This window comes from Cydia splendana, chromosome 23 (assembly GCF_910591565.1).
Source record: "Cydia splendana chromosome 23, ilCydSple1.2, whole genome shotgun sequence".
In the NCBI taxonomy this organism is placed as follows: domain Eukaryota; kingdom Metazoa; phylum Arthropoda; class Insecta; order Lepidoptera; family Tortricidae; genus Cydia; species Cydia splendana.
Window position 1 is genome coordinate 6,982,166 of NC_085982.1, and position 22,122 is coordinate 7,004,287.

At 38.9% G+C, this 22,122-nt stretch overlaps 1 protein-coding gene across 1 annotated transcript in view; it reads left to right on the forward strand.

The window, feature by feature from the left end:
* LOC134801883 (serine/threonine-protein kinase Genghis Khan) overlaps nt 1-22,122 on the forward strand; it is an 85,680-nt gene that overhangs the window by 12,671 nt on the left and 50,887 nt on the right. Inside the window, exons 7-16 of the mRNA XM_063774535.1 lie at nt 727-875; nt 1,143-1,236; nt 2,000-2,056; nt 2,579-2,633; nt 2,745-2,875; nt 3,434-3,520; nt 4,085-4,206; nt 4,824-4,977; nt 14,490-14,607; nt 16,004-16,110. Coding sequence (XP_063630605.1) covers nt 727-875; nt 1,143-1,236; nt 2,000-2,056; nt 2,579-2,633; nt 2,745-2,875; nt 3,434-3,520; nt 4,085-4,206; nt 4,824-4,977; nt 14,490-14,607; nt 16,004-16,110 — 1,074 coding nt within the window. The remainder of the gene's footprint in view (nt 1-726; nt 876-1,142; nt 1,237-1,999; nt 2,057-2,578; nt 2,634-2,744; nt 2,876-3,433; nt 3,521-4,084; nt 4,207-4,823; nt 4,978-14,489; nt 14,608-16,003; nt 16,111-22,122) is intronic.

Genomic DNA, 22,122 nt, shown 5'->3' on the forward strand with positions numbered 1-22,122 from the left:
ATCTAAATGGGCCACCCTGTATTACTCGTGACCGCAGTGCGTAAGATCTGGAGCCCTGTAAAGACCATAGCAATTCTAAACAGACATTTATGTTCGGATTCTCCCCTTAGCTTGACACCCGGGCCATAGCCTTTTTTAGGATTCCGTACCATAAACCATAAGGGTATAAAAGGAACCCTTATGGTGTGACTCTGTCCGTCTGTCTGTCACATTGCTAAATATCTCGAGAACTGAAGCTATCGATTTGAAATTTGGAATAGTTATGAACAACGCCAACCCAAACACATAGGAAGTATATTTTTTTAATTTTAATTTTATTAATTATGGAAAATGCCCAATATAAAGAGGGAGCAATTACTATAGTCTGTATCTTTAGGTATTTAAATAAAAGTAAACAAACAATTTGTAAATTTTCGGGTAGTTATCAAATTTATTGGTTAACCAACCAAATACAAAACCGCGTGGATCAGTCACTGAACCACCTGTCTTTAACCTACATTATTTAATCGTGTAATGTTTTCATCTCATTGTTTTCATTTCATCAAGGAGCCATTTGAGGGTAGATTTTGTTTACTTTTATTTAAATACCTAAAGATACAGAGTAAAATGAAGAAAAATGTGAATAAGGATACCATTCCTCCCCCCTTATTATCCCTTTTTGAAACTATGCCGTGTGCAAAATTGCCTCCATAAGATCTGTTGGATAACCTGAACCGTGTTTTCCAGTACCTGGTGATGGACTACTACTGCGGCGGCGATCTTCTAACCCTGCTATCCAAGTTCGAAGACCGCCTACCTGAAGACATGGCCCGTTTCTACATCGCAGAGATGGTGCTCGCTGTGCAGAGCGTTCACGAACTCAGATACGTGCACAGGTAAATACAGGGTGGCAAAAAAATAACTGCATTCCCGTTCCCTGGGAGGTTTTGGGATTATACTGAGCAACTTTTACTATGGGACCTACCCCGAAATCGCGAAAAAAAAATTTGGCTGTTTCATACATTTTAGCTGGTCCATTTTCTATGGGAGGGTAATAAACACAGGGTTTACATAAAATTTACAGAAATAGAGGTACAAATGCGAACTTATCCCTATAAGGGATCTCTTCCAGCTAACCTTATAATATGTTGTTTGTATTACAGAGACATCAAGCCAGATAATGTCCTGTTAGACGCCAGCGGCCACATCAGACTCGCCGATTTCGGCTCCTGCCTTCGACTGGGAGATGACGGGAAGGTACTGAACTAAATATGTGTCGAAGTCGACTCAAAGGTCCCTCTTTGTCGCTTACCATAAGGATGAGATTTGCTTGTATCTTTATACGAATAACCTGTCAAGCGTCATAGTGGGACTTTTTATTTATTTATTTTATTTAGAAATTTAAATCAGGCAACAAGGCCCATATTACAAATACCTTACAGACTAACATACATATGTATTTTATAAACTTAAAACTAAACACTATTTAGTCGACAAAACGGCGTGGCTCCGTTGCATCGTCTGGTCTTGTGTCGGATTCGGCAGTTTGCTCCGGAACCTCCGAAACACGACACCTTTTGGCCAGAAGTCGGCGCACTCGATGGTCCCCTGCAGCTGAAACGACACGTGTCGATTCCTGAGACTACACTGTGAGCTCGTGAACACGAGATTTCTATAATTTCTGCTAGCATTTAATGCGAAAATATATTTTTTACTCTTCTTTTCGCACAGTTTACTTGCAGATGTAGATCGCCGGGTAGAAAATAGCTTTATCTCGTTAGTAGCGTGAACAAATGTGTTTTGATGCTTTAGAATGGTCTCTTAGGGTGGTATTATATACACCTATCCACTTTCTTTGTCCTATGTCATTGTGTCTCACTCTCTCATTAAGCAACATGTGAGACGCAATACATATTGGACAAAGAACGTGGATAGTTAGGTGGAATACCGTCCTTACCCATTCCGATCTCAAATATAATTTTGCGAGGAAACAGTTCGTTAACCATTGCGATTTTTTCAGGTACAAAGCAACGTTGCCGTAGGGACTCCGGATTACATATCGCCAGAGATTCTTAGGGTGACTATAACTTTCTTTAATTCTTACATTCGTCGCGAGTTGTGCCCATAACGCTTAAACTGAAAATAAAAAAGTAAGACAATGTTGCCACTTTTTACTAGCGCGTCTTGTATTTATGTAAAAATAAGTAAATAAAAGTCCTTTTCTAAATCATAGTAGTACAATTACCAATAAATAAATTATCTTAGCGTGTTTATTTATAAAAAAGGAATTTACAATTTTACAAACAATTTATTGCAGTGGCAACATTGTCTTACTTTTTTTGGTCTTGAACTACGATTTTCAGTTTAGGCGTTTTTTATGGTGTCCATTGTCAAAATTACCTTCATGCTTTAGTTTGTGATGTGCGTCGTCAGAATTTTACGTAAAACAAGTCACGATCAATAATATTGATATTATGTTAATTTTAACATGATTAATATGCCTTAACGTTTTCCACCTTCCTTATTGGCCACCTATTTTTTATAGTTTTGTGGTGACCAATTCAATTCAAGTAAATATCATTTTAATTTCATCTTTCAGGCGATGGAGGATGGTCAAGGTCGCTATGGTCCTGAATGTGATTGGTGGTCACTAGGTGAGTGTCAAATTCAGCTCTCAAAAGTACTATTTTCTGAAAGTAATCTTTAATTTATAACATTGTAGATCGATTTTCATAATTACTAATCTCATATTTAATCGTTTTCAGGCGTGTGCATGTATGAAATGCTATTCGGAGAGACGCCGTTCTACGCGGAATCTCTCGTGGAGACATACGGCAAGATCATGAACCATGCTCGTTCTTTTAGCTGCCCACCGCCTCTGGAACACGCTAAACAGGTATGGAATCACATGGACGAGAAAAGCCGAAGTCACTTTGTGGTTTCATCAAGTGACAAAAAAACTCATTTCATCATCTTCCTCGCGTTATTCCGGCTTTTTGCCATGGCTCATGGAAGCCTAGGGTCCGCTTGGCAACTAATCCCGAGAATTGGCGTAGGCACTATTTTTACGAAAGCGACTGCCATCTGACCTTCCAACCCAGAGGGGAAACTAGGCCTTGTTGGGATTAGTCCGGTTTCCTGACGATGACAAAAAAACTCATTTAACTAAATTCACATTGGACAGGTGGAATATCACACTTATGAAAATACTAGATATAAACGAAACAATAATTATTATTATTATGAGCCCATATTGTCCCACTGTTGGGCAATGGCCTCCCTCTTATTCTTCCACGTATCCCTATCCTCAGAAGTCCGCCAGTCTCTGTCAAAAGCGTCAAGCTCGTCCCGCCATCTCCGACGAGGTCTACCGTGACGTCTTACAATTTGTATTTCATATACTTATTTATAAATTAATAAAATAATCACAAAATGATTAAATAATTAATTACAGGTCTCAGACGAGGCGACGGACTTGATAAGGAAGCTTATATGCGCCGCTGACCAAAGGCTGGGAAAAAACGGCTTGCAAGATTTCAAGGTAAATTATCCTCCTAAGGCGCAGCCATACAAATGAAAACCCCATAATTTGTCACTGAAATTTGAACCTATAGTGCAGGGAATAGAGTTGATTTTTAATTGTTTGGAAATTTAACGAAACCAAAGAAATGCAACTCTGTTCCAATTGAATATGGTTTAAATTTCATCGAACTGAAGAGGTACTATAAGTAGGACCTTGGGCCTTAGGAGGTTATTCTACTTTTACTACTAGTAGGCTCACTCCGCGATTTCGTCGCGTCGCAACAAGTAGCTACAAGTACATCCGTACCACACCAATTTTGGTGGCTAGCCATAAGCCGCGCGTGGCGCTTGCGCCACCTAGCGGTCATATCTGTCGTAATCGTAACAGACGCGTTTTGTTAGAGAGTGAGTCTTCTGTACCTAGTACTATTATTTATTCTGTGCTTTGGGTACGAAACCCTAAAAATTAGGATTTATTTCACAGAAATAAGGTCATGAGAGTATCGTCACTAGCAAAATGTTGGTAATTTTTCTAAAAAACACATTGAAATTGTAATAAACAAATGTCACTTCTGTGCCACAGAACCACGGCTGGTTCGCCGGCCTAGAGTGGGAGGCGCTCCGCGAGATGCAGGCGCCTTTCGTTCCCGACGTGGCAAGCCCTACTGACACCTCCAACTTCGATGTGGATGACACGGACATCAGGTATGCGTTTCATTTTGAGCTTTTCTACCTACAACATAAAGATGCTTTTTGCGATTTCAGGTATAGAGTTGTAATGACAATATTTACATTTGAACGTGATTGTCAAAGACTCGGTCGTACTTATTTCATCGCGTGTGTATTGTATTAATATACGATGCTTTACGATATCAACCATTTGATATTGACTGGAATTACTTTGTTACAGTCAAAGGAATTGTAGGTCGAATTTTATTTTATTGTCGAAGTATGTTTCGTCTGAGTTCGATAGTATTTGGTGGATGAATAGAGTTTCCTATTCTGTACAATATAAGCGCAATTTTACCGCATATTCTAAAAATTTCTCTAAGTTATGAAAACGTATTTATAGTAACTTAATTGCATACATTTTGTTCGGGACAAGTTTTGATTTAGTGTTTATTCCGCCCAGAAAAGTAACGAAAAATAAACGATAACATAAAAATCGACCCTTTTAACTTCGGTGCACTATTTATGTTCCATATTTATATGGTAGCATCAATGGTCGTAAGCAGACGTGGGTGCGGCGCTGCTACTTAAATATAAACCGTGACTACTGGTACAGTAAGTTCAAAATTCATTGACAAAATGGATATTTCCAGATTGTCGGAAGCGGTGCCACCACCGTCAGCGTCGTCGGCGTTCTCGGGCCTGCACCTGCCGTTCGTGGGCTTCACGTTCACGGCGGGGAGTCGCCTCTCCGACCTGGGTGCTCCGGCCACGCCGCTCAGCCCCGCCAAGAACGCTCCCAGCCAGGTATGTATAGGCCCCGTGCATGAACTATAGGGGGCAGCATCGGAGCCGTCAGATTTTTGGCGCGAGGCGTAAATGTGTCGTTTATGCTTCCGATGTAGCTTACAAGATGGCAGAACTTACTATGGACAAGGAAACGTACCGACGAGAACGGTAAATGGTAGCACTTGCTTTGGCAATGTACATGTGCACATATGTTTTCGATTCAGGCCACTAGATGGCAGACCCGCCAACGCGCACGGTCCCTATCTTCTCCTCTTCTTTGTTATATGCTCATCAATCTCACGACTGTGGGACGTCACATTTGTGAACACTGTTCAGCAGTGGTTTCCAAGCCTTGGAGCTGGTCAGGGTCAGAGGGAGGAAACGACCGTTCGGGCATTCTCGGCTCCGTTCGGCTCGGCATTGCTCCGAGCGGGTTGGCAAAACTTGACTTGAATTTTATAAAATTGTTGATGTATTATTTTTCCTTGTATGTAAATTCAATGATGACGTGTAAAAGTGCCCTTGTGGCCTATTTGCTGAATAAATGTTGATGATGTTTGATGTTTGACGTCCCTTTGCGTGCACAACCACAGATAAGATAATTACTTAAATTTTGACAACCCTAAATAGCCGAAAGGGATAGTGCCGTACATTAGAAAGGGACAGCATGATTCGTCCCTGAAACGCTGTCAAACTTCGGTTTTGTGGGAAGTTTTTTTTCTGTACGGTAGTATTACTTATTCTGTGACAGCAACTGGACAGTTCAAAGAAACCATTTTAGCATTTATCGTAATCGAAGAGTCATTGGCGACGTGCCCGTTTAATTTATTCCTAAAGTAATAATAATAATTTACGCCAGAAGTAAATGACGGTGCGACGTTCTGTTTTCAAATTACCTCCAGACGAATTTCAAATTCTGATTCTATTTTATTGACCGAAGCGAAGCGAAGGTCTACGTTTTGACTCGGGCATTTTGCTTTCGTATGTCCGGATGTTCTCCTCTACAGGTCGCAATTCTTAAGGTGGTTCTACTTGCTCGAATTTCATACAAACTTTCTTGTTAACTCACTACTATTCTGTAGGGTGTCTTCACTTGAATACGTAATGTTTGGGTAGTATATATATTTCTTACTGCGCCAAAGTAACAAAATACTAGAAATTGATTAATATTTTTAAGAAAAAAGCCTTTGAAAATTAGTAAAATTTTGCCCCATTGCTTGTTTGTGTGAGTGATGCTTATAGTATAGGTGTAATTCTAACATGGCGACTTCTTTGACAAGCAATCATTTTTAATTTATCAAAGGTGTAACAGATGGCATTTTAAAACCGGAACACAGGTTACCTGTGTATTTTGTTTTATCTTCACTCAATAGAGGGAGATAAATTTAATGCACAAAGCATGTTATGAGTATACTCATTTAAGAGTCTCCTTTTTCTGATATAATTTCATTCCCAGATGTAATATAACTTATATTATATATTAAAATACATTTATATAACTATACATTTAATAGAATTAAAGTCGTCCAAACAATCATTCTCGTAACGGTCGTCCACCGAAAAGCCTTGTGAATTCTGTTTTCGTCTCGGCAGAAATATAAATAAATGTTCTCTGGAAGCCTATATTTATTCTTACAATGATTTTTAAACTAAAGTAGCTATATTTTTCTCGAAAATATATATTAGGAGCAAAATGTCATCTTCTTGTAAATAAACAAGATTCTATATGTTCTGCTTGCGCATAACAATAATACATTGTTAACCAAGGGATCATTTCTGCCGAAATCATCAATGATCACCTCGGCAGAAATGATGCCTTTCACCCGAGTTAAACACTTCGCATACAAGGAAAGTAAAATGCATGTGCTTTTTGTAAAACATGACTAAGTATAAATAGTTTTTATCATTTATTTACCCACTCACATGATTGATGTTTTTCAGTGACCTCTAATATTATGATAAAATAAGGGTGACAGCGTGCAACTACAGTTGCTAAAAGCATGTGAGTGGTTACATACAATATATATACAGTGGTACTACTAAACTAAATTAATAACTAGCTTGAATCTAAAATAGGCCCTTGATAGTTTTTATAGTATTTTTTTAGGATACTTTCAATTAACATTTTAGCCAAAAGTATCGTTATTTATGGAATGGGGAGTCAAATATCAGAATGGAAATTATATGAAAAATCCATTTATACCCAAATTTCAATTGCTTATCGTAAAAAAAAAATCGTACTTGGAATTGGAACCAAAAATGCTCTAGTGCAGAAACGTATCATTTTCTGCACAACTTTTAGAATAACAATGACCCTCTTTCAAAGCATGAGAAATGAAAACGGATATTTCTTGTTTTCTTTGCAAGCATTTTTCTCTCAATAATTTAATCAATTTGCAGCATAGAAAATCGTCATAAATTTATAATCATAAATATCAAAATATAAAAGGACATACATTTTTAGAAGATTTCTAGTTACTCCCCGGGCGACGTTGCCAAATGGTTTGAAAAGGCAACATGCTCGCAACGTTCGGATGTCGGTAAGTCGACAATGAAAAATTCTATTTCAAACTTGATATTTTTGACAGTAATGGGTTACTTAAATATAATAAGAAGGCATGTTTCGCCCGGATCTACTATGGTCAAATGGTCTAGTGGCTTCTAGCTATTGAGTATAAGCAGAGATATAAGTCTAAGTTGAACAGCGTTGCCGAGTTCAAATCACGAACAAAGACTGAATTATTTTTGTTTTTATTTATTTATTTTATTTCTTTTTTTTTTGCTTTTTATTACCTTATGCGACTGGCAAATATCAATGGATATTTCAAAAAAAAATGTTTTAATTGAAGAACAGATGATAATGATACGAAAAGTTTAGTAGGAAATACAATATGTAATATAAACAAAAAATATATAAATTAAATTTAAAAACTACATATAGCTAAAACTAACTACAACATAAACTAAAATTCAAAAAATTCTAAATATGTATATTTATTTGACAACTTAAATTACAGAGGGGCAGTACCTACAGTGATCCCCACACTAGGTTTAGCCTGTAACGTGGGGATCTAAGCGAAATACAAATTATTATTTCGTACATAAGTTCCGAAAAACTCATTGGTACGAGCCGGGGATTGAACCCGCGACCTCCGGATTGAAAGTCGCACGCTCTTACCGCTAGGCCATCAGCGCTTCTATGTGCAACCATATATAGGCAAATAAACGAGTTCGCATCCCATCATAATCACAATATTATATTGTGTTTAAAGAACACTATTCTGTTTTTTTTCTGTTTCTCATTACTTCCCCAGAAATGTGACTCACACGCCAGCTTACTTAGTAGTGTTAGTACACATTAAAAGCGTTTTTGTAATTTTAGGTAAAATAATTTGCGTCATTTTCAATTGATAATAAGAATAAAAACATATAATCTATAAAACTTAAAAAAAAAAAAAAAAATAAGCACTGTCGGGATTTGAACCCAGATCCATTGATACTCAAGCTAAAATTTATTCAAAACAGATGTTGTGGGTGCCACAAGCACATGACAATCAACGTCTGAAAATACGTATCAGTTGGTTCTAAGTTACTTGTCAATGTCTCAAATAAGAATTTCAATTCTAAATTGTTCTTCCTAAAAATATTCATGCGCTGCACTGCGCCCTCTAGGTTACTTTACTGTAACATTACAAATCTACTGACATTAGACACTGACTTTAGGTATGTGAGTGTGCGTGAATGCAAGATATTGCAATATTTTGCAGTTTTATTCTCTGATTATTTAGATTAGACACTGTTGAGTATAACATGTTTCGATTTGGACGTAATATTTTTTATTGTTTTCGCCAATATCAACACATCTTATGAAACTGTTTATATTTTGGGAGAAACGGTGAAAATCCACAATTCGTGCACACTGACGCCATCTTTTGGCTGATAATCGGCATCCCATCCCTAGACGTCCACCTTAACCGATTCTCGTGAAATTTTGTGACCGAATTTCATGACTAAATAAAATTTTTTTGTCAATCCGGTTTTTGGAATTTTTTTAAAATGGCGGAGTCGTGATACCTGTCGCCTAAACAAATAGTCGTATCGATATCATAAGAGTTTTTTCTTTTTGATATATGATTATAGATTAAATGGCCAAAAATTCAGAAAATTTGTATCGCTGGTTTCGGCGGTATTTTGATATTTAGTTTTTACTTGAGAATGAGTAGCTAAATTTCGTCAGCTTTAGTAAGAACTATCATGGCGCATTGTGCAAACGTTCGCTTTTTTGTTTGCATCGGGAGGTCCCTGGTTCCATCCCCAGTAATTGTACGAGTATGCTGCTACATAACTTTTTGTATTTTTTTATACTTAAATTTCGTATCAATTGTTGTTTTTTATTTTATTTTTATATTTTGAAAAAAATTAAAAAAATCGTATTTAAATCAAGCGCGGGCTAAGCGTATTCGTTTATTTTTTGCAAGAGATGATGGCTTTTTGCGCTTTAAAGAAAATTTGATTCTTAAATATACGGCGCCATACCTTTGGCCTATGCTCGTCTAGATGGCGACACCATTTTATATTTAACAATTTTTACTCATATCAGTAAAAGAACATGGGTCAAAATCATATGGCGTTCTAAAAATAAAAAAAAATCATTTATCCATACATATATACATTTTTTTGATATTTTTTTTTTCATTTTCATTTTAATCCTGTATCGAAAGATGGCAGTAAATTTACTGTGACTACAAAATTTAGTATGACAATAACCCTCTACTACATATAGGGACCGTGCGCGTTGGAGGGTCTGCCATCTTGTGGCCTGAATCGGAAACATGTACATTGCCAAAACAAGTTCTACCATCTACCGTTCTTGTAGGTACGTTTCCTTATGCATAGTAGGTTCTGTCATCTTGTGGGCTACATCGGAAGCATAAACGTCACATTTACGCCTCACGCCAAAAATCTGACGGCTCCTATGCTACCCTCTATAGTTCACGCACGCCCACTATAGGGACCGTGCGCGTTGGAGGGCCTGCCATCTTGTGGCCTGAATCGGAAACATATGTGCACATGTACATTGCCAAAGCAAGTGCTACCATCTACCGTTCTCGTAAGTACGTTTCCTTGTGCATAGTAGGTTCTGCCATCTCGTGGGCTACATCGGAATCATAAACTACACATCTACGCTTCGCGCCAAAGATCTGACGGCTCCTGTGCTGCCCCCTATAGTTCATGCACGTCCCCTATACACTTTATTCTCTTTAGATTAGATATTTAAATTCTTACTCGAGAATAAGTAACCAAATTTCGTCAGCTCATCTAAATGCTATCATAGCGCAGTTGGAAAGACGCTTACGAGCAAGGATATGGGATAGGTAACCGGTTCGATCCCCAGTAAATGCAACTTTTTTTATTTATTTTTTGCACTTAAACATCGTATTGCTGATTGATCAAGCGAGCGCGAAGCGCGAGGTAAGCGTATTCGTTTGAGTTTTTGTTTGAACATTTTTTTAGCGATTTAAGTTCAAGGGCATGGCTGTTCCAGGAGTCAATTTCCACTTACGTTAGGGGCTATTCATAAATTACGTCATTTCAAATTAGGGGGCGGGGGTCTGGACATCGGATGATGGTAGCATGACGTAGGAGGAAACAGGGTCACATGAAGCATGATTTTTGGATGATTTGGGGGGGGGGGGGGGGGGGTCTTAAATCGTCAAAAATAGATGACGTAATTTATGGCCAGCCCCTTAGAATGGGCGGTCACCATCCATAAATCGCAGGGGTTAACATTGCCTAGGGTAGTGGTCGACCTTGGGATCAGGGAACTAGCTGTCGGTTGCTCGTACGTTGCGCTTTCCCGGGCTCAAAGTCTAACTAACATTATCCTAGAGCCTTTTAATTTGGATCGCCTCGCTAAAATGGCCCATAATTTCCGCAAATCATTTTTTCTTCGAGGCAATTACTCCGTTCTCATTTTTTCCCAGTGGAATTTCTTCGCTTTATGTAATTTTTCGTGGACATTTTTTCATAAACTAAATTTTCCCTTTCTCAATTTATTTCCTTTTCTTTTTGATCCCAGTAGTTAAAATAACCAGTAGGCTTTTTTTTTCACTAACTAAATATTCTCTATCTCCATATTTTCTCTTTTTTTTAATATTTTTATTTTATTTTATTTAAAAAAAAAATAACCAGGTTTTTTTCAAATAGGTTAGGGTTATTTTTTTTTAATGACCCTAAAAACGAAACTGCTCCCAGGGATAGGTAGGTTAGGGTTATTTTTTTTGATAACCCTAAAAACGAAAGTGCTCCCAGAGATAGGTAGGTTAGGGTTATTTTTTTTTGATGACCCTAAAAACGAATCTGCTCCCAGATATAGGTAGGTTAGAGTTATTGGCTGACAGCGTTTGGTTTTTTACTTGTAGTTTTTTAGATTATGTTTTAATTTTAGTGTTTTTGATATTTGTTTTATGTGAAATACCTGCAAGAAACAAATATAATTACTACACTATTAACATACAGTAACAAGAAAATATTATCCTTGATATTTAAAAGAACGAAAACTATACGGAAAAGATTAATTTAAAAATATTAAAAATAGGCGATTGCTGAAGAAAACCATTGGGAAAATATGGGAACGGAGTAATAAAATTGCTACCGAGAATGAATGTTTTCGGGAAATTATGGGCAACGCAAAATATGAGAACGGAGTAATTGCCTCGAAGAAAAAATGATTTTCGGAAATTATGGGCCACACTCGACCGAGAAAAGTCTGCAGAGATTTTGACACTGGCACAAATAACATTGGCACTGCGTGTGCTGTCAAAATCTCTGCAGACTTTTCTTGGTCTAACTCTATCCACTTTTCTATACAATTAGTATGGCGACGTGGATACTTAAGGGGCATCGACCGTACACTGACATCGGGATGATATTTTTATCATGTTATTTAGTAGTCATCGTGCGTCTCGCTTGCGCCAATACATATACGGACAAGAACGAGTGAAATGCACGATAACTAAATGACATCAGTTAGATGTCTTTCTGATATCAGTGTAAGTTTGAATTGGCCTGTTAGCCAAAAAATGTTTCGTATGTCCATATGTTCTACTCTACAGGTCGCATATCTAAACAAATTCCCGAATTTTGTAAGCAATTGATAGTTAAGTTTTTATGGTCAAATTAGATTCTCTAAATTCTTCTAAACAACGGAACCATACATTTATTCAGTTTTAAGCTCTGCTCGCGAGGTCTACAGCTCACAGAGCCACTAGTTTAGATTATGACAAAAAGTCATATCGCAATATAGTCATCCACCGAATATTAAGCATAATGTCATTAGATTAAGGCTTATTTTACATTGAGACAATAGGCATCCTTAACATTTTGCGGTAAGTTTAAAACTTTTTGTGAGTTAATAAGAAAGCAGAACAGCAGTACGAGGGGCACACCGAAATGATCGGGAATAGAGTACTTTAAACTGAGCTACATTAAATCTTTTTTTATCACACGCGTACTGGCAACTGACAGTCACGATGCCGTTTTCACAATTTAAAAAAATAGCGTCATATTTTTTAAATTCCATTTTCAAATTGACAAGTCGCTGGACGAAATGGAGCTCACCCGTGAAAATTTTCGTGCCATTATTTATCACAACTTTCGCCGAGGGTTATCTCCAGATAACTGTCTTAATGAGCTTGTTTCTATATATGAAATGGAAGCACCGAGTCAAACGACTATATATCGTTGGTATGCAGAGTTTCGACGGGGTCGTGCCTCTCTCAGCACCGTGCCTTCAACAGGTCGGCCGAAAACAGCGGTGTCGCCCGAAAACGTCGCGGCTGTAGAAAAAATACTGAAAGAAGATAGACATGTGACATACGAGCAGATTCGGGCATCCATAGGCATTGGAATGACTGCAATCCACACGATTTTGCATGGTGAGTTGGGTGTCAGAAAATTGATTTCCCGGTGGGTACCCCATAATTTGTCAGAAGAGCAAAAGGCGGCTCGTGTCGATTGGTGCCGATCTACTCTAAAACGCTACAATGGAGGAAGGTCAAAAGCCGTTTATAACATTGTCTCGGGTGACGAATCCTGGATTTATTCCTATGAGCCTGAAAGAAAGCACCAGTCGGCAGTTTGGGTCTTCGAAGACGAGGTCAAACCAACGAAAGTTGTGCGTTCCCGCAGCGTGTCGAAGAAAATGGTGGCTTCGTTCGTCTCAAAAAAAGGACATATTGCCACAATTCCTTTACAAGAACAAAGAACGGTTACCGCTGATTGGTATATTACAGTTTGTTTGCCTGAGATGCTGGCCGAACTTCGCCGAGGGAACCCCACACGACGTGTCATCTTACATCACGATAATGCGAGCTCCCACACCGCCCGTAAAACAAATCAATTTTTGAACGAGGAAAACATTGAGTTGATGTCCCATCCTCCATACAGCCCTGACCTGAGTCCAAACGATTTTTTTACATTCCCTAGAATTAAAGATTTATTGCGTGGTCAACGGTTTGAGAACCCAGAAGCCGCCGTCGAAGCCTATAAATCGGCCATTTTGGCAATGTCGAGTTCAAACTGGAATTACTGTTTCAATGACTGGTTTAAAAGAATGCAAAAGTGCATTGATTGTAACGGAGAGTACTTCGAAAAACAATAAAATATAATTTATATATCTAGTGTACTTAGTTTTTTAAATTTCCGAGCATTTCGGTTTACCCCTCGTATCACCTTCGCGTGTTACCGCCGATACCCGATGTATCTTTCTAAAATCCGAAGGTCATTCTAAGAATTAACGGACTGTACTAAGATGTTCAGGGCGCGAACGGTTCGTGAACGACCAATTGAACCGCAAGAAGTATGGGAGGACCGTTTTTAAAAACGATGTAACTTATAATAGGGTGTTTCATTTTTCCGAATTTTCGATTTTCATCTGACTTTGCTCGAATTCTTGTTCTAACTAATAAAAAAATATTATACGTTAAAAAAAATTAAAATCGGTCAACATTTAGAAGTTCACAACATCAACAAAGATTTTTCAAATAACCAACGTCTCTACATCGGAGGGTAGAAAATGGTTTAAGCGGCTACCATCAAAGCGGAGAGTAGTGTGACACTGAACCTTCTACATATAAATAAATTTTAAAATTAGTAGTAAACTTGGATTTTGGTTACTCGATAAATGTTCTAATTAAGATTTTTCAGTTTTTCCACCTGTTTCCAAAGGAAAAGTGCTTTTATCATGTTTTAGACACAAAATTCAGTTTTCTCATTCGATTTTAGTATCAATTCATTATATTTTGTAATTTTAGAACATAGTTCATTTTCACGCAATGTATGGGGTTCTCACTCTACCTTTTCAACTTGTGCAACCTCTGAACTTTATTCGATTCTTTTGAAAATTGAAATAGATAGTTTTTAGTGTGGGGAGACTCCATTGGTGAGTAAAGTCAGGAAAAATATTTCAACTTTTTTTTCCCCATACAAAAGTGAATAACCCTAACTTATAATTAACTTTATTTTTGCAGGCTCCGTCTAACGCTGGCGACAGAGCGGCCCTGAAAGCCCTTGAGCGGGAAAACGCACTTCTAGCACAAACCATCGCCGAGTTAAGATCTGGTGGACAACCCTTGGACGTTGGGAGTGGTAAGACAGAAGTGGTATTCCACGTGTCCAATTTCTTTGTCCAATGTCATTGCGTCTCACTCTCTCATTAAGCAAAATGTGAGACGCAATAGGGAATATTAGGCAAAGCTCTGCGTAGGTGGCACCACTAGCACATACAGTAAACAAACCTCATTGACATCATCAATGTCACATCATGCGTCACTAGGTCAATCACATGGCCTACCGTGAAACACGACAACCGAAAGTTCGGTTTCTGAGAGGCAGAAACCGAACTTTCGGTTTCTGCCTTTCGGTATCACTCTTGCTTATTCGATCGATAGAGAGGCAGATAAAGAAATTTCGACTTTCGCGTTTCGCGGTAGGCCACCTGTAAACAGACCGCCTTGGTGCATCAATGTCATAGTGAAAACTTGTCAAAAAACTGTTTAAGGCCTAGTATGTGTAAGTTACTGTATGGTTAACTAAACAAATTAGTGCTGCACTCTGGCGGCAGAACATTGCAGTAATACTCCCTATTGGACAACGATATTGGACAGATGGATTTACCACCCTTACATGTTGATTTTCTTGGTGTCCGATTAAGTTGTAATTTAGCATAGCTTGGTGACAAATGTAATGTTTTGATACCATTAAGCTTGACTAATGACAGTAATGACGTAGACCGGAGGTGGACGTAAAACTTTGTAAGAAAACAAGATAACCTTCTTGATTTTGACTCGTTATAATTTGCAGGGAGATGACCATCTAAACTCTAAAGAAAAGTACCATTGGTATTAAAAAAATGTATAGAATAGTTATTTACGATACAAGTGCGGAAAAGAGGAAATTTGAAACGAGTGGCGATATATTAAAATACGACCGAAGGGAGTGTTTTCAATCGACACGAGTTGCGAATTACCTATTCGCACGTGTATCGTACAACGTTTTACAGTACATATGGCCCTTTAAACTTTTGACATACGCACGAAAAGCGCTATTTTACGCACTAGTGCGGGAGAATAGGACCATATGTACTGTAAAATTCTTTCTTCTTCTTCCTCGCGTTATCCCGGCATTTTGTCACGGCTCAGAGGGTAAAGTAGGCCTTATTGGGATTAGTCCGATTTCCTCACAATGTTTTCCTTCACCGAAAAGTGACTGGTAAATATCAAATGATATTTCGTACATAAGTTCCGAAAAACTTATTGGTACAGTCACCTGCAATAATATGTTACTCTTCGAAGGTCCCAAAAATATGTGACACGCTCTTATGGCTGTACAAATAAGATCCTGTCAGATATTTTTACTGCCTTCGTTGTGTAACATATTATTACAGGTGACTGTAAGAGATGGGGTTTGAACCCGCGACCTCCGGATTGTAAGTCGCACGCTTTTCTTTCTCTTTTTAAATATACATTTTTTTTTATTCTTACAGAGGAATCAATAACATTGAAGGAAGAGCTCGCCGCACTGTCGAAGAGGAACGCGGAGTTGGAAGCGCAAGTGCGGTGCTACGAGCAGCTTAGCGGCGGGGTGGCGCAGGTGATTGCTTTTGAACTTTTTACATTAATCTATATATATAATAATAATAATAATAATTGCAAAGGCAAAACCCTCGGTTTCTCCGAAGAGGTCCCCGAATCGTAACCAGTTCACCGGCGCGAGCAGGTCCACATCGGGTCCCGTGAGGGCCTTGTAGAACCGCCCGTGTAGCACCTTACTCTCCCATGCCGCCTTGCGATCCGCAGTACTTAGTACCACAGGTTTGCGCCAGTTCTCGTTTGCCAAGGAGAGCGGCGTGAGGTTCCTATCTACTGCCACCACATCACGATGCATCCCACACTCGTTGTTAAGGAAATAGTTCCTGAGATTGTACACCTCGCGGTTGTGGAGATCCTTGGCGTTTAGGAAGCCTCGGCCTCCACACTTCCGTGGGATGTACAATCTCATAACTGACGAGCGTGGGTGTAGCATGCGATGTGCGGTGAGCAGTGATCGGACCCTCCGATCCAGGGCGTCCAGCTCGGTCTGAGTCCACCTTAGTATGCCAAAGGAGTATGTGAGTAGGGGCATTACCCAGGCGTTGAAGGCGCGCACTTTGTTGCCTCCTGACAAAAGACTGTTAAGGACTTTTGTGAGCCGACTGAAAAAGCGCTCCTGCACCGACCGTCTAATACCCTCGTCCTCAATACCCAACGACTGTGACATACCAAGGTATTTATAGGTTTCTGATTCAGAGATAGATCTGAAAGACATTGTCTCAGACAGTTGTAAATTTGTTGAATTTACAACCCTACCCCGCTGTACATGCATAACCGCACATTTATCGACATTTGTCGGGCATGCCGCCGTCCCGGAGAGTCACTCAGGCATATCATTTCCGGTTGTTCTCATCTTGCTAACGGCGAGTACTTGCACAGACATAATCTCGTAGCCAGGATTATTCACCAGCAACTTGCTCTTCTATATGGCCTTGTGGACCGCGAAGTACCGTACTACAGGTACTCACCTGCGCCTGTTCTCGAGAATGGTCGTGCCACGCTCTATTGGGATCGATCTATCATCACTGACAGGACTATTGTAGCCAATAAGCCTGATATTGTGATAATAGATCGTTCGCAACGTCGGGCCGTGCTCGTTGACATCACCATCCCCCATGATGAGAATCTCGTGAAGGCCGAGAAGGACAAGTCCAGTAAGTACCTAGACTTGGCTCACGAGATAACCGCCATGTGGAATGTTGATTCGACGATCATTGTCCCGATAGTCGTTTCAGTGAACGGTTTAATAGCGAAGAGTCTCGACCAACACCTTGAGAGACTCTCGCTAGGTGGTTGGATCAAGGGACAGATGCAGAAGGCGGTGATCTTGGACACGGCGCGGATAGTCCGCCGGTTCCTCTCTCTGCGGCCCTGACCACCGGTAGCTTGGGCCTTGCCCCGCTGCTGGCGGCATCCTAGGTTAGGTTTTTTATAATGTGTTTATATGTATTTTTTATTGTTTTGTAAGTGTTTTTATATTTTACTTTTATATTCATCTCGGAGTAAATATCTATGGAGTAGAGACGCGCACTAATTTCTATCTGAAAAATTCTGTCGTTTTTGGCGCGGGGGACGAGGTAACGCACACAAATAATGTTAACACTAATGCATTTTTAGCATGCTTCGCTACACACGCACACGACAAAATTATCAAACACTAGCAAAAACTATATTCACACAAGTACAAGAACAAACACAGACAACCCTGTCCGTGAACGAGATGACGTCAGTTCTAAGTAAACCTAGATAGTGCGAGGGACGCGCCGATAATATTGTCGATAAAATTGACAATGAATTTTAATTTCTGATTTTATCAATTATAATAATAATACAATATCAAGTCTTTGTACCAGCATTTTACTAACTTATGATGATTTAGATGTTATTTCTAATAGTTTGTCAATCTGTTTAGGGCGAATCTTGCAAGCTGATATAGAATGATTTTTTATTATCAGTTCATTAGTTAATATTTTACATGTTGGTTTACTTCTGAAAGCAATGCAATATACTATCGAGCATGCAGATGTGATGACAGAGATGGAACGCGGCCATAGGATGTCATTTAAGGGATATTGAGTAGGGGATAATTAGTATATATATCGGCGGTAGATCGTAAAATCGGGCATATCGAGATATTCCTAGGCATATCATGAAACGCCGCCATTTAATAATCTGCCTTTTGCATTTTTTGCCACGGCTAGTGCTGCATTCTATGTGGCATTTGGAGCAGAATGCGTAGGTACTAGGTAGGTACTAAAATCATACGCTACCCAAACACGTACTATAAGTAGGCTGTCAAGCCATTTCAATGGTTATCATTTGCTAAAATTAGGACATCCTACTTATTCGATATGCCTAAATGTTGAGGTTTGAACGGTATGGCTGGTGGTCACTAGTCAGATTATGACATGCCGGCGTTTCACGATCTGCTTAGGAATATCACACCTTGAAGTTAGCACGATATGGCTGGTGGTCACTAGGCAGATCATCATCTGCCTAGGAATATCACTCCTTGAGGTTTGTACGATATGGCTGGTGTTCGCTAGGCATCATGACCATCTGTATATTATTCATTGTTTATATCGATTTTACCGATATTGGTTTTTATGGTGTCCCATCACTAATATTGGTACGGTGATACCAGAGTAATAAATTAAAAGTGCCTATTTATGGAAAGTGACAGCCGTAAATACCTTAAATTAATAAAATATTTGACATGTTAAATAAAAATATATAGCTGGTCAAGCAAATCTTGTCAGTAAAAAAGGCGCGAAATTCAAATTTTCTATGGGACGATATCCCTTCCCGCCTACATTTTTCAAATTTGCCGCCTTTTTCTACTGACAAGATCTGCTTGACCAGCTATATGTAGAAACTAAAGGAAAAATTAATTAAAAAAAAAAAGAGTCTATCGGTAATTTTACGTTATTTAGGGGTTGTGCACAAATCACGCGAGATGTTTTCGACTACTTTTTGATCCCCCGTCCCCCTTTTCTTTATTCTTATAGATCTATTTATTTGATTAAATAGATTAGGTTGATATGAAACTAAGGTGTTATATAAAAATAATGTGTTACATAAATTATATGTGACGTCCCACGAGTAAAGGTACCTTATGGGGGTTGGCGCTTACGCTATTATTAACACCGCTCCAATATTATTGCGGCGCCATGCGACGTAAGCGCCGGCCGCCATAAGGTACCTTTTTCCATGGAACGTCACATATAACAAAAAGCAACGCAAATAGGGCATATTACTGCAATGTTCTGCCGCCAGAGTGTGGCACTAAGCTAGCTAGTAAATTTTCTCTTTTCTCTTTATCGCTCAAATATGCAATAGTGATAGAGAGGTTAGATAACGAAATTTAAATTTTCTTGTTCCGCGGCGGACCCCCAGATTGTGATGGATTGTGGTAGTTGCGCCCCCTACGCAGAGTTTCGCATAATATTTCCTATTAGAAATTCTACTCGTACCTAATTAATATTTAGAAAGTCTTCTTTAGAATTACCCTAAAATAGATCTAATATCATATCACTGGTATCACTGTCAGATTGACAATGTTTTTTAGTCATTTGCAAAGTTAATGCACTATTTGATAATATTTAGATGTAATAGTACTTACATATAATAAGAAACGTGTTCTTTTTGTAGACTAGACGTTTCCGATCTCATTTTGCACGAGAAAACGCTGCAATTCGGCATTTTCGGCTCCTATCATTCCGCTTAGACTGACGTTTGCTGAATGGCGTATGACGTGTGGCAACTAGTTTTATATAACCTCCTTGACCGGCGGCCGCGATCTTTTTGCAGAGGGGAACGCCTGTTAATGGCCGCTCCATAGATATTTACTCCGAGATATTCATATTATAAATAACCTAACTTGAGATGAAAAATAAATAAAGATAATAATAAAAACCGGGCAAGTGTGAGTCGGAGTGTACATATATGTTTTTAGTTTAAGGAGAATAATATTGTGTGCCCTTACAGGGTGTCATGTACCTACCGCTTTATACTTGTTACACCTTACTGTATTATGAACATGACTACAATGAAATAAAGAATAAAGACTCGCGCACGAAGGGTTCCGTATCATTACGTAAAAAAAACGACAAAAAATCACGTTTGTTGTATGGGAGCCCCACTTCCATATTTATTATATTCTGTTTTTAGTATTTGTTGTTATAGCGGCAACAGAAATAGATCATCTGTGAAAATTTCAACTGCCTGGCTATCACGGTTCATGAGATACAGCCTGGTGACAGACAGACGGACAGCGGAGTCTTAGTAATAGGGTCCCGTTTTTACCCTTTGGGTACGGAACTTTGGGTAAGGGAAAATTAAAACGAATAGATTCTCCGCAAAATTCATCATATACCATAGAGTAATCTAACCTCGTGCCTCCCAATGTACATTAGGATGTACACTCAGTTTCGATGGAATGTCAACCTTAATTAAAAACAAAGTAGGTAGCATTTAATTTGTTTCGTAAATTTTTCGAACAAATGAAATTCAACCCAATTGAAAATACAACAAGATTCTAAGTTCCTTGGCTATAATTTTGTATGGTGGGCGGCTCGAGGATAAGTAAAGAAAGAGTGGTAACTCCATACATCAGTTTTCTTATCAAAACGCGAGTTATTTTGTAGTCGACATGTAACGTCAGTAGTGGAAGAATTATCAGTACCGCTTTTTGACACAAGACGTTACAAGTGACGCTACTGACGAAAAATGTACTGCTAAAACAATTTACTACTGTTTTAAGCAGAAGGAGTTGAAAATAGAGTTCTGGTTAATCTGGTTATAATATTAGCTGAAAATTGTTGAGCATTAGAGTTTTCGTTCGTCGCGACATCTATCGTCAACTAGCAGTACTGATAAATTCCGCTAATTGATGCTAGATGTCGACTACGGAATAACTCGCGTTTTGATAAGAAAACTGATGTATGGAGTTACAACTCTTTCTTTACTTATATTTCTCTCTGTCATATACAGAAATCAGTGTTTAGTGCTAACTTGCATAATGTTCTGGTTTCCTAGGATAGCGGTGCCGTCATATAGCGGCCGCCTCCAAACAAAATACTACGACATCCATATTTAGCCGTATTATTTTGTATGGAGATATATAGCTTGACGGCACCGACGGCATTTTTCTTAAATATTTACTCGTAATGCATGTTAATTATAAGATGCTTCGAGCAACACCGGCTTCCGACACATCGGAAGGGAGGGGCCCAAGCGATATCTCACCGTACAAATCTTTCAGCCATTTTTCGCGGGGGGAAAGGTGCACACAGTCGCACTTCTCACACACTTACATACAAAATCCAATCTGTAATGACGACACAAATACATAGAAAATGACACACGTCAAAGACAAATCTTGCAAACCTCGATCTCTTTTTGTGTACGGAACGGACGAGTGACAAGGGTCACAACACGCACACTAGCACATTTTCGTTGAAGTATGTTATTGTATTCTGAGAGATGAGAAGTCGGATTTGTCGCTCGATCGATCCGCAATTTGTACTGAGCGAGCAAAATCGATAAATCCAACAATTACATGAGACTAAAATATAATAATTGTGTTTGAATGTAATTAAACGTATGATATGTAAAAAAAATATTACATGTGAAATGTAACACTTTCTTTTTGTAAATATGATGTCCCCGACCTCTTTTTATAACAAAAAACCGAGCAAACAGGCATTTTTGTGCAGCAGTGTTCACGCGCGCGTCTGGACTCGGTCTAGTGAAAAATCCAAGTGCAACTAGTTTTATTACCCGCTCTAGATTAGATTGACGCGCCAATCTTGTACCTCGGCAGAGGGGAAATAGTGCGAATGCCGCCTCCCTTCCGTGTTGCTCGAAGATAAGATGTAATAATGTTTTGACAAGATGTGTCCCGCCGAGTTTGTTGCAGGTCCCATATTGGGATACCCTCCTCCAATTGACGGTGGATTTAAATCTTCTCGAGGCAGAGGTGTAGGGTTGGAGCCGGTATAGCTTTATTTGA